Source organism: Empidonax traillii, unplaced genomic scaffold (genome assembly GCF_003031625.1).
Source record: "Empidonax traillii isolate 1590-97213 ecotype Southwest subspecies unplaced genomic scaffold, ASM303162v1 scaffold298:size702513, whole genome shotgun sequence".
Lineage (NCBI taxonomy): Eukaryota > Metazoa > Chordata > Aves > Passeriformes > Tyrannidae > Empidonax > Empidonax traillii.
The window spans coordinates 475,208-489,302 of NW_020955491.1; the positions used below are offsets into that span (position 1 = coordinate 475,208).

General features: G+C 39.2%; 1 protein-coding gene across 9 annotated transcripts in view; it reads left to right on the forward strand.

Moving 5' to 3' along the window:
* FNDC3A (fibronectin type III domain containing 3A) overlaps nt 1-14,095 on the forward strand; it is a 116,952-nt gene that overhangs the window by 67,772 nt on the left and 35,085 nt on the right. For all 9 annotated transcript variants that reach the window (XM_027890818.1, XM_027890820.1, XM_027890819.1 and 6 more), the window contains 3 exons: nt 1,914-2,151; nt 4,670-4,942; nt 6,943-7,001. In XM_027890818.1, coding sequence (XP_027746619.1) covers nt 1,914-2,151; nt 4,670-4,942; nt 6,943-7,001 — 570 coding nt within the window. The remainder of the gene's footprint in view (nt 1-1,913; nt 2,152-4,669; nt 4,943-6,942; nt 7,002-14,095) is intronic.

Here is a 14,095-nt window from a genome sequence, read left to right on the forward strand (position 1 = left end):
CTAGTTGTATTTAGTGCTGCTAATAAATTCTACCTTTAGGATACCATACAGCTGTGGTTACACTGATATGAATAGTGTTGTCTTTAGTGAAATTACTCTTTCACAATAAGGGACGATTTCTGTATACTGAAAATAACACATTTTTTAAAGTCACATGATATACATGTGTTTTAAAGCTGTGTTCACTTAGGTAACTTTTAGTAATTTCCGACTCTCTATTTACATAAGTAAAGTAGGATTAGCTCTGTTGTGTACATACTTCTCTGTCTTCTGAGTGTAGGCATAGAGATCTTCACTCTACCATTACACCAGAAGCATGCAGCTCTCTCTGCAGCACTGTCTCACTCAATATGGTGGTGAAGTTTTGAAAGTTTCCTAGACCTGCCTCACTTACTTGTTCAGCTAGCAGGATGGTTTTGGGGTACACAAATTAGATTGCTGTCAGAGAAAATAAAAGCAGAAGCTCCATTCCACTTGTATCAGGTGCACACCAACTCCTAATGGAGATGTGGTAAAACCAATGATTGATCCTCCAAGCAGCTTTCTGTCATGGACTTGGTGGAAGCGTTCACACCAGGGCATGGGACTAAATCTAGCCAAGCATAATACCATTAGACTTAAACAGTGGAGATGAAAGCAGCTTGGCAGTAAGTGTTTTGATCTATTGATCTCCTCCTGTTGCACAAGAATGCACATTGGTGTATGTGTACATGTCCCCATTTTATTTTAATGTCAGTAAAAACTTATGTCATAGGGTTGCATTGTCCCCTGCTATTGAGTGTGGTGGTGATAATTCGTTCTTCTCCCCCTTTTCTGGATAAATGTTTCATTCAAAAACTTGTATTGCAGTTTCTACTGTGACGTTATTCTATGGCATTTTGCTAAGAAATGAAGAACAATTTATTTGTTGGCATCCCATACACTAAAGTTACTGACACCATAATGCACACCAGTCAAATTATGCCAAGACGTCTCTAGGTGTCTAGGTGTCACCAACAGTCATGTATTTTTGTGAATTTACCAGTATTGATCATAAAATTTAGAGAGAATAATGATGTGAAGTGTTTCTGGCCTAGTTGAAGACCTACACTCATTTACTGAAAAGCATTCTCTGCTTCAGTGCTTTGTACAGTTCGTACCTTTGGGCCTGCTCTCCATCAGACCCATCACATCGCTCATTTGCTAATTTTTCACAAGCCTCTGCACAACAAAGTCTGCCACAAAGGCCCCCGCTTTCTGGGTAGTAGGTGGTTTCCTTAAGGGTGCAAGACATTTTAAGGGTCAGGGGATGGGGAGAAGAAAAAATAATTTTTTAGAACTCCCTTGACTTGTGAGTGAGCCTTGAGAGGGCTGACTATGATCCTGCTAGTTGGTTTGCTAATGGTTTGATGCAGACGGTGGCTGCTGCATGCTAAAGAGGCAGTATGGCCAGTGCCTCCTGGGTTAATGTTGGTAACAGAACAATGACCAGGCACGGCTTGCCTTTTTTCTCACTATTTTTACAGAGTGAGGTCTGTCAACTCCCTATTTCATTTCTAGGAGGCAATCTAGTTGTTATGCTGTAGAACAAATCCTAGAAGCAGTGTAACATATAGGCAATGTGAATGAGGGTGGAAATGCAGTACTCTGAGAAGCTATGCTTGTGCCATAAATATACCTGGCAGTTCATAAGGTGTTTTTACAGTCAGATTTTTTTAATAATATTTTTCCCCACCACATTGAGAAATTAACGGCATTGCTGCAGTTAATACACTTAACGCAGATAGCCCTTTAATTGTTCTACATTGTTTTTCTTGGGCTCTTCTGTTTTCCTTTCCTCAAATTAAGGGCTTTACTATTCCTAGCTGTGGTTGAGTATCTGTAGAAACATACTGACATTTCTCTTTTGGTATATGGTGTCTCTCACTGTACAGGTTATTGAGGATAACGGTGTTCGAAGGGTTGTGGTGGTTCCCCAGGCTCCAGAATTTCATCCTGGTGGTCATGCAGTAATACACAGGCCTCCACATCCCCCACTGCCCAGCTTCCTTCCTCTTCCAACCATGATACCCCCTCCACCACGTCACATGTACTCACCTGTGACCGGAGCTGGTGACATGGCAACGCAGTACATTCCGCAGTACCACACCGCACAAGTCTATGGGGATGTGGGTAAGTAGCTCATCAAATATTGCAAGTTCTGGGGAACTTCCCAAGTCAATGGGAATAATGTTTGTTTCATTTCCAGCATCTGTTATGCTGTGTGGGCTTTATCAAGCAAGACTTATAGCCATACACAAAATTTTTTATGAGGATACCAGGCTTGATTTTGCTGAAGCTTGTTATTCCAGAAGTTCTTTAATTTATTTGATTTGTCTCTTCAGTGATCCATTAAATATGCAGATTACCTCTGTTACACTATCAGTTATAGATTCACCAAGGAAAGCAATGCAGAAAGTGTTTGTAGTGGTTCAGCATTTAAATCCATACCTGTGCAGTGTTCTGAGAGCTCATGTCTTGCAAGTATCCTGCTGGAAGCATGACATAGGACATCTTAGTACTGATTACAGAAGAAAGTGTACCCTTTTTCCTAAAACTTTATGTATTTAATTGAATGTCTTTTTGAAGTCAAATTTGAGTAATCAGGTGCCACTAACCTAAACTTAATACTGTAGTTGAAACTGTCTTTGGTAGTGCTGTTGACATCTGCCTTTAATATGGTTTATTGGCAGAGTGTATGTGTGCCCTAACTCGGTTCGGGTTGTTAGGTTAATATTTACATTTCTGGTAGACTTGCTTTTCTTTAGATAAGGCAGGTGCTGACCTTGAAAGACTTTCAAAGAGCAATTCTGGGTTGCTGTTTTTAGAGAAAGCTAGAAGCTGTGGAGGGAGAGGCTAAACACGACTTCTCAGCATTCTATGATGCTACTAAAATAACCTAAAAATGGCCTCCATATAGTTGCTTAAGTAGTAAAACCTCCATATAGTTGCTTAAGTAGTAAAACCACTGTACAAAGTGGTCAGAAAAGTATATACTAACATCTAGATCTTCCTGGAATTCTTAGTGGTTTTGTATTCTCAAGTTGTACTTTATGTCTTCTTGCAATACTCTGATAACAGTACATTGCTAGATGCTCTTTGGGTGCTTATTTGTAGTTTTATTAATTTCCTGATTTCCTGATGGCATTTGTCTGCGTTTAGTTTTCTGAAATAAGAGATTGGAGTGTGGTAAGTGAATGCATAAAAGGTAAAGGATACTTCTTAATGAAATAATATTTTTCTAGATTTCTGCTGCCAAGTTATATCTCTTTAAATATGGAGTCTGTGATAATTTGCTAAACTGCTAATGTAAAAAAAATTGATAAAATGGGATGTTTTATGTTTTCTTTGTTTTCAATATATATGTAAGATGCCCTTGAGTTTAGGAAATTAGAGGACTAATGCTGTAATTTGTTATTTATTTGCTACAGATGTAATTTTTAATTCTGGATCTCTGACTTTGGCTATGGCTTTCAAAAGTCAAAGCCTGCAGTTAGGCTCCTATATGAGGAATCTAAATTTAAGGGAAAAAAACAGCTGAACAAACCAACCCCCAGAAGCTCATAGAGAGTGGTAGTTCTCTAATAGGAGCACTGAGCTCTCTAATGGTTGTGAAAATCACATCTAGAAGTCCTCTGTCAAATTTTCTGGGAATTAAGTTGATTCAAAAAAAACCCAAACAACCCCAAACAAAAAAAAACTGAGAAGTTCTCTATTTTTTATTTTTCTCCTTGCAAGGAAGTTTTTATTTGATCTTGTTTTCAGTACTTCCTAGCACATAAGGAATAATAAATAACATATTTTTCAGACTGATCCACCTTACCTGAAAATGAGCAAATTCTATACAGGTTTTGAAGGATGTATTTTGTTTTTAAAGCTTTCGTCATTTATTATAGGCAGGGTTACATTGAGGAAAGACTTGGTGCCATGTGGCACATAGTTTTGAAGTTTTGAGTCAGTAACCTGTTTCTAAGCTTAAAGGTGAAAAGAATACAAGCGTTAGAATTGGACAGAGAAGTTTGTCAGTCTGCAGTTTAATATTTTCATTAGTCTGGTACTGACTTTTTTCCAAAGCCACCTTCTAACTTAGAGATGAGTCTTTGATGATACTGCAGCCATGCCTCAGGTGACTGTGTACAGGTACTTTCCAGGCTTAGCCATACTGTCTTTAGTGTCTTTCCGTTGCCCTATGGATCACAGATTCTGTTTTTATGCTTTTATGGGCTTTTTCCCTGTTGATTTCTGCTGAAGCATTAAAATAATAGAGCTCTAGTTGCATTCCAAAACTTTAAACTAATACTTTTTTTTATTTGGCATCAGATCAAACCTCTTCCAGTGAATAAAGTATCGCACTTTTTTTGTATTACTGTATCCTGTACCTTACAGCTCAAGGAAGATAACAGAAACATTTGAAGAGTAATTTTTCACTAGGAAAAAGGAAGATAACACTTTCTCCCCTCGTATGTTGTTAATTTCCAGTTTATGTATATCAAGTTACCTGCTGGACACTTGAGTTTCCAAATAGCAGTAGAGATGTTATTTTATAATAACATAATTTATAATAAGTGTGCATTTAACACACATAGCATTTTTAAATAGATTTTTAATTACATTCTGTTTTTAGTGATTTCTTTTTTCTTCTTCCATTTAGATCCTCTGCCTGCTCATGGAAGATCCAACTTTAGAGATGAAAGGTCTAGTAAAACGTATGAAAGGTTACAAAAAAAATTAAAAGATCGACACGGAACTCAGAAGGATAAGTTAAACAGTCCTCCATCATCTCCTCAGAAATGCCCTTCTCCTACAAGTGAACATAATGGACTTACAAAAGGACAAGAGGCAGGTGGTATAAGCACAGGTTCTACCAAAAGCAAGTTTTTGGGTAAAGGAAAAAGCAATTCTCAGACAGACGCAGAAGTAGAAGGTAAGTGTTATCAAAAGTAATATATATATATATATATATATATACACACACATATAAATGTGTGATGCAAGTTCAGTGTCTGACTGAGCATAGCATTTATAGAGCACCATACTTTGACAGTCTTGCAGTTGAGAAATAGCCTGTAACTGCACTGCCTTACATAGAGTGGAGTTACGGGCAATTGGCTTGCTCATCACATTGGAATGAACAAAAACTACCGACATGGAAGTTTCCATCTAAATTTGAGAAAATATTATGAGTCATACTTCATAGTACTGTTTCGAGAAAAATCTCAGCTTTATCTGTAGTTACTGTTTCTTGTGTTTTTAAGACTCACTGAATATTGATGGCCTGCTTGATGTTGTAGAAAACATGGAAAGAACCAGGTGTTTGATACGGGAAACCTACATTCAACTTGCTAAAGAAGAGTATTTTTTAAAAGAGATACTACTGTTGAATAAAATCTGCATAATGCTTGTCCTGTCTACTCTGTAATGAAGGGCCCTTGTAGAAAAAAAATGGTCCTGACATTACTCCATGGGAGTTCATGTTTTCTAGGACACTGCCATAAGGGAATGTGTTTATTATTTATCTTTATTTCACTTGTGATCTCACAGATAGACTGAATTCACTGAGTCTTGGTCATACAGAGATTGTCAAATCTGAAGATGTGTCACTAGGCAACTTTGAGGTCATTGGCATAGCCTTTCAGATTCTGAACACATCAAAGGCTTGTTATCACAGCCAAGAACAGTTTTCTCAGAATAAGAAGTGGTAACTGCTGATGCTGAGGGAAAAAAAACATGTTTTTTCTCAACTTGCTTAAGTTTGCTTTGAGATGAAAATTTTATGACAATGTATAATAGATTGCTGTAAACCAAAGGGAATGTGACAAAAGCACATCTAATCAAAACCAGGAAATCTCAACCTATAAGAGCTGCTTAAAAGTATGTGTAGATGATACCTTGTGCAAAGGTCACCTTTGAGATACAACCTGAAGTCAGAAGTTGGGAACTGTTGCTCCAAACTTCAGTGAATACTTGTCACTATAGTTCCAGAGTCACATTTGTCTTCACCTCAGTTTACTTTGTTAGCTGGTATTTATCTATGAGCTAACTTTACCAAGGCACAGGTGATAAAATGTTTTGTTGCTTACATGTGTTACAAAAATTATGTTAATGGTTTCTCTAAAAGTATTTTACATGAAAAATGGAAAAGTTCATTTTGCAAAATCAGGAGATGTTGGGGAGAACTGCATACTGAGACAGACTTGTCAGACAGAAGTCAGAGAAGCATTTAATTAGTTCCAACAGCATAAACCATCTTAGAAACGAAGTTGTAAATAGATTTGATCTGCTTTTTAAAGAATTTTGGCAGTCTTTGTTTTTCCTTTATGTTTAGTTTAAACTAAAGGGTAAGTGAATTAAAAATCCCTGGCCGCACCATCAAAACTGAGTAGTACTCTATCAAGATAATAAAATTTTAATATTGTGTAAGAGTACATAAAACACTTTCTATATACTATGAGTCCTTTAAAACTCAACAATACCTTCAGCTGAAACAAAAGACCTTAGATTCTTTCCCTTGCAATTGAGGGAGGCCAGCAGTGTTACCAGTAGGCTTCCAGATGATGTTCACTATCATATTTAAACTATTGTAGCTTGACTGCATCTACATCCAAAGAGAAATCTGTGGAAATATCTCGTCCAAGATCAGAAGTTCTCCAGAGGAGTAGTTGGTTTAAAGTTATACATTAAAAAAAGATAACCAGGCTTTCTGTATTCCATAAATCATAGGACAGATTTAGAAATAGTTTTATATTAACAATATCTTCAGGACCTTTTTTGGTTTTTTGTTACCTTAACAAATGCAAGTTAGCAAGGTGTTCTATTTTGTGAATACTTTCATCTATGTGCAGTTATTGATTTTGAAGAGGCATTTCACTGTAAAGTCACAATATTCATGGGTGTTTTTTGTTTGCTTTGATTTTGTTTTTTAAGAAAAGGATGAAGAAACAAAAGCACTGGAAGCACTTCTTTCTAATATAGCCAAGCCAGTGGTAAGTAACAAAAGCTTTCAATAAAATCAGAATGTATCTCTTTCCTTTTTACAGTTACACCTCCTTTTCTCTCTCCCAAGTTTAAAGCATCTTTAACTTTCCACACTAAAGCAAATTCACTTATCTTCCAGTTTCTGAAATGTAAGCAACCAAGGTACTTTTTAGTATGCTAACATTCATGAAGCTAAAATTGTCTTGATACTTACTTATTATACAGAATTCTTCTTGGCCGCTCTGTGAATCTCAGTATTAACAGTAGTGGGCAGTAGTAGCAAGAGACTGAAATCACATGAGAAGGATGAAGATTGGTGAGACAAAGATATCAGAACTTTACTGAGAGGCTAAAGGGCTGGAGTAAACAAAGTACAGACTGGAATTGAGAACTGTTCGTTAGGATGAGACTTTAAGAAGCTGGAGAAAAAAAATTATGACTAATAAAGGAATGTCAGTCTGCATCTGATAGTGCTGGTTTTTGTCCAGGATCTGGAATGTAATCCAGCTTTCCCTCGTCTCATCTTTCTTCTGACAGCTAGAACTTCCAAAGTCCTGCCAGCAGATGTTTTGTTTTGCTGTCTGTTGGTGTGCATCTCATCTCCACAGATGTTAGCAAACACCTGTTTCTGTCGCTCTCGTAGGTCAGGCAGTAGACACTTGTTCAGGGGATCTGAAGACTCTAGGTTTGCTGCAAGATAATGCTAGAAAGCATTTAAGGGAGTCATTTGCTATTAAAAATACTATTCATTACTAGTGAATAACTTAGCATAACTAATCCATTACTAATACATGAGAATGTGAATGGCTCTTTCTGTCCTGACAAGAAATACAGGGACCAATTCTCCAGAAGTGTGCACAGTGCTCTGTCAGTGGACAGGGCATACAGAATGCCATCCAAGTTGGTGTGTTATTAGTGGCTGTATTGCCATAGGGAACTCTGAGCTTCCTAAATGAGACTGTGAGAACTGTGAATCAACAGGTGTGGTCTTCTGCTGTGTTGCTAATAACATAGGGAAAAGCAATGGAGTGCCAGTAGTGTTGTGTTTTCTTTCACTCCCTTCCACCCCATCTCAACCATCCATGCCTTTTAGACCAGCACTCCATTTGCCTTCCCTACCATGTCCTTGCATGAACGACATAGTACGTAGCTGTGTGCCTGCGAGTGATCTCTGCAGACCTCAGAAGACATCACAAGCACAGGCAGTGGTGGTCTGCTACAGACTGCGTGGTGTACACAAGGCAAAAGGCCAAACTGCCAGCACTTGGAGAGGCTTATGCTTTGTGAAGGCAAGGGACAGTCAGGGCTGTGAGCGGGTGGAAGGCTGGGTGATGTTGCAGCTTGGGGGAGTGTGGTGTGATGTGATAGGAGTCTGTGTTACTTACTCAGGCCTTGTAGGATCACAAGCTACCCTCCCACAGTTTCATCGAGGAAATGTTTTCCTCGTGCTCCCACAAGCGAACCAGGAGATTGTTTTTTCAAGCCTTCTGTTTATAGTTCTCATCAGAAATATTCTTGCATGTTTTGTATTGTTTTGGTTGAAGGACTGGCTGTCCACTCCCTGTGGATTGTGGTTCCTGATGGATCGTCAGCACCGTGTTCCCTGGGTAAACACTGCTGGCACAGGCAGTACTGGCTGTGGTGGTGGTCATATGATCAGATAATCGTACAGGGTGCTGTCCAGTGCCATGTCCATTGCACCAGATCCTGCTCCAGAAAGCCTGGAATAATGCTGACAGCTGACCTGTCCTGGGTTGTCCCATGTCTCAATGCGCAGGTCCAGGGCACGTACATCTAAATCAGGTGGTGGTCTCCATGGTGTGCTTTCATTCACACATATCCTTCAGTTCCATGTAGTATGAGATACATAAATTTTACTACCTCGCAACTCCCTATTTCTTGAACTTCTGCCTGTGTAGATCCCCTATCCTTTCGTACGTGGCAGTATTAAGTTGGTAAGGTGATGCTGCCACCAAATGACCCTTCTGCTTAAGGAGATCTGGCTTGAATTTTTTTATGCCCTGCGGTAAGTTGGAGTGGTTCTGCAGATTGCACCATGATGAGTCCTCAGCATCTGAGCAGAGTCACCACCAGCTGTCATGTCTGTTAACCAAATAACAAAGCAAGCAAAAGAGGAGTGGGCCTGAAAAGTCAAAAGCAAAATGAAGAATGGCACAGAAGGCTGAGTATTGATGGTTGTCTACAAAGCATGCAAATCTCTTAGGAGGACATCGTATTTTGTAGTTCTGTGTTTGTTTATGGACTTCTAGAATGTGATGCACCTCACAGTTAAGTATCATGCATCACTGTGAATGCAGTCCAGACTGCACGTGCTAAAACTGCTCTTTTGTTTGACCCAAATCATAGAATGGCACGTGTAATATAGTTAATGAGGAGATTCACTCTTGCAAAACCTCTTATTTCTTCAGTGCTAGGGTTCTGACTCAAGTATTGTACTCTGCTTTGCTGAAGCACAAAGGTCAGAGCTGCAACCAGAATCAATTGCAGCCACTTGAATAAGCATACAAAATAATAAGTAATGCCAAGTTTTCTGAAAAGCATCTCAGAGCACATAATAATAGTGAATTCTTCTGATCTTAAATCTTTGTTCTTCAAAAATACCTTTTTCTTCCTTAGAGGTTTTTTTTTTGAAAATATGGTAGTGTTTTGTGATTGAAAACTGACAGGAATTCTTGAGTATTTCCATAATAGAACTTTGGCTAGCATTCAGAAAGTTATTGGGATATTATTGAACATCAAGGATAAAGGACAATATTAAATAATTGCATCTAAGTGAAGAAATTACTGGTTACTGTCCTCTGCTTGTATTCTATGAGTCTTGTTTTAAAATAGTATATGCTGATGTAATCTAAGATTAACTGTTATGATCAGGTTCTTAAAATTATTTGATAGGTGCCTCTGCCCGAATCAAGGTACAAACAAGACCATATGGCAAAGTCAATAGTACAGATTTTATTTAACAGTAAATGTGAGGTTGAGAAAGATAGAAAGAAATAGGAAAAAAGGGGAGGAGGGGCAGGGACAGAAAGAGAGTGACAGAGAGACAGATTCAGTAGAAAAAATATCACTCTGTGGATTCTGAAAGTGTCCCATTGATTCTCTTCTTGTGGCCTGATCTCAGTGATGAGGGTTCCAGTCTCAGCAAAGTGATGACTGCAGTCTGGGTCCATCAAGGGAAGCCCAGGATGGTGAGGGAAGAAGCCTGTATGTTGAGTGACATCTGTGGCACTAAGGAAAGTCCCCTGAGTCTTTTAAAGGGCTTAGGCCACCTGGGGTGGGGAGTGTTACGATGGATGTTGTAATACTGGACTGGATCACGGGACATTTGAGCCTTTGACTCCTTCTAAGACATTACAACTGTCTGTTATGTCAGTGGAGTTGAGCCAATTATGACCCATCATGGGGAGTTATCACAGCTAAATCACTTGTGTAAGGACAAAGAAACACTACCCTGCCTTGCAGGATTTGCCTCTCTCCTTACCTTTCTCACACCCATTTTATAGCCTGAGGTGTTGGATGGGCCCTGAGCACCTGAGTGGTTACTCTGCACATCTTTCACCTGGATTGTCTGAGCCATTAACATTCTAGTCTCTCACTTATGGATACATTATTCTCCTGGAATAATTGGACAATAGTACCACGTTTTCTTATCTCAAGTCCCTGTCACAGTCCAAATTAGTAGGCCCATTCAGGGAGGGGTGGACTTTGGTGAGCAGTTGTTTCTTTGTAAAGTCCGCTAGAGTAGAAAAAAGACCTTCAGTCATTTTTACATTTTACATTGTTTAAGCCATAAACAGACATTTTTACATTGTTTAAGCCATAAACACTGTGACATTTCCGTGGTTGCCATTACCATAGCGCATATATACAACAGGGAAAAGTTTTTAAAAGGAAATTTTTATTTTAGTAATTCTTGACATTTTAATACTTTACTGATCCCCCCATGCACAGGCTGTATATTTGAAGACCCTGCACTTCCCCACTGCCGTCCTCTGGGGTTACAGAAAAGAAGGTGGTAACTTCAGTTAGATTCAGGTGAATGGGAGACAGGGTTGGAAATTGTTTCCAATATTTATCCCTGCCAAGGAGCTAAGTGTTGTACCTCTTGTTCTTTTCTTCTGCCCTGAGCCCATTCTCCTAGGCCCTCAAGTATATGCCTCTTAACACTTGTTTTATAAGTAGTTCACTTCCCAGTGCTCCTCAGCAGGGCTTACTAGTTTAAACTTGCAACTCCTTTCTTAAATGTGAGTGTACATTTCTGATGGGGAAACAGTGTTTTAACCTGATCACCATGTTTATTACACATCCCTCACTTAAATTATAAATTTTCTAGCAACAGAGTTGCATAAGATAGATATGGATTTCAGCCTCATTGCAAATGCAGGATGGTAATAATTTTTCATAATTTTAATTTCTACATCCACCAGTAACAGAGCAGTGCCTGACTTGGAGCTTCCCTGCTATGGTTTTTTCCTTTTTTTTTTTTTTTCTTAATCTTTTGTCTTACATCCTGTTAGCTTCTTTTGTTTCATTGAATGTTTTTACAACTTCTGCAAATTCTGTTGAACTGTATCTTTTTGGCTAACATATTTCTTCTCCTTTTTCCCTCTTCACATATGTGAGCATGCATATGTACAAACAGTTTATATCAGGTTTATACACTGTGGCTTTTTATGCACCTTTAGGATGTCCTTAATTTCCAGCTTCTATGAATACTTTTCTCATTGCATTTCTGGTTCCACTGACTGTTGCACTTAAGTTTTGGCAAATTGGCACAGCAAAGCTTTGGCCCTTCGTAATATTCTGTAGTCACAGCCTTTTTACACAAGGTAAAACACCAGAAAACACTACATAGTCACTGGTTTTTAGCTTGGTACATAATGCTGCTTCATTGTTGTAGTCACAGTGTTAACATTTGTCATCTATTATTTTACAAGTCTTCTGGAAGTTTTATATGAGTTCCATAAACATTGCACTGGGGGAATAACTTGGGATAACAATTTTTCATTCAGTCACAGACTTAACATTTCACTGTGTTCTCTGTTGATCCTTGTTGATATATAATGATTTCCCCTAATACTCTTGAGTTTAATTTTACCAGTCAAAGTCCTTTAAGTTGTCTGTTACTCTGTAGTCTGTAACATTCTCTTTGATCTCCCTCCCACTCTCTCTGTACTGAACAGTTGAAAACTCTAATCTTTTAATGTTCAAATAAGATCTGTGGTGCATTGACTCTGGCTGCATGCCAGGTGCCCACCAAAGCCCTTCTATTGCTCCCCTCCTCAGCTGGGCACAGGAGAGCTGCCAGGACCCTGTTCCAGCGTGGGCTTCCCACGGGCTCTCAACTTTCTTCAGGCAACCCCCTGCTCCAACATGGGGTCCTGCACAGGCTACAGATGGATGTCTGCTCCTGCCATGGACTTCCATGGGCTGTGGGGAATGGTCTGCCTAATCATGGTCTACATCACAGACTGCAAGGGAATTTCAGCTCCAGTGCCAGGAGTACCTCCCCCACTTCCTTCTTCATTGACCTTGGTGTCAGCAAAGCTGTTTCTCTTTGCCTATTCTCACTCTTCTCTCTGGCTGCAGTTGTTCTTCTGCAGGGTTGGGTTTGTGTTTTTTTCCACCTCTTCTTTATTCTGTTATCCCAAAGGCACTCTCACTGTTGCTGCTGGGCTCAGTCTTGGCCAGTGGTGAATCCGTCATGGAGCCAGCTGGCATTGCCTCTGTCAGACTTGAGGGAACCTTCTGGCATTTTCTTACAGAAGCCAGCCCTGTATCTTCCCCCATCCCCCCTACCAAAACCGTGCCACACAAACCCAATACAAGTTGTAATGCCACCTCTCACTCCTACGAACAGCGTTACTTCTGTGGTGTAATCAAAGATAGACTAAGATGTATGAAAGAAATGTAATCAGTCAGGTGCACAAGGCAATTGGGCTTTAGCAAAGCATTAGGTGGAATGTTATGTGCAGTTCTGGGTAAAGCACTAAAGAAAATGAATCAGTAGGAGATAGAGAACAGTGAGAATGATCAGAGATTTGATGAGGGGAGACTTGAATACTAAGTATCTTCAAATACATAAAAAATGACTGCAGAAAGGAGGGGAAGATCTAATGTTCAACTCCATGGTGGCTAGGCCTAGTAGGCTTTAGCTGGTAGTGAGAGAGACAGTGCCTGGACATTAGGAAATAAAAATTTGGCTGTTAAGGTAGCTAAACATAGGAATAGATCATCTTAGAATGGATGCCACTAATCCTAAAGTACAGTAGGTCCCTGAAGAACCTACGTTTTTTTCCTTCAGGGTCTCCTACCACCTTCTGCAACTCAGGATGGATGGTGGGATTAAGATTGTCGGAGACGGTGCTTTTATCAGATTCTTCCCACAACTCCAAAGACTTCCAGAAATGCTAGAATTTTACTGAGGTGGTTGTAGATAGTGTTAGTCTAGTTTATGATCCCATCAAGATAATATGGAATTTTTCTTACCATACTTTGAATTGTGTTTCCCAAGAACTTCAGTGTATAGCACTACTAGCATTTGATCCCTTTCAGGATATGATACACAATGATGTTAGTGCATAAGGGTTTAGTGACATTTTTTCCAAGACATTGAGGCTCACATTATTTGAATTTTTTTCTCTTTTCTGTTTTTGTTATCAGTAAGTCATGTTCTCTCTGCTTCATTCTTGAAGTTGCTCAGTTCAGGTTTTTAGTTCAGTAGATCACAGCAATTTGCAAACACCAGTTGTGAGGATAGCTTTTTGATTCTGATACTCAGGTAATAGATTTTCAAAAGCAATTATTACCAAAATAGATACATATTACAGTCATACTGTAAAACTAATAATTTCATGTAATGAATGGAATGTGTTTCCCTTCTTCTGTGAATGATTGTAAACGGTAGGTGGGTGCAAGGTACAAACCACAATAGCAGAAGTGCAATATTTATAAACACCCACAGAATTCTAGGCATCCTTCTGTAACAGATCCTAAAGATTTGGAATCACCTGCATGCACCTAGGTGCTCACACGAGCATCCCCAGCGCCTTGTAGCATGTGTGGGTTTCAAGCAGCACCT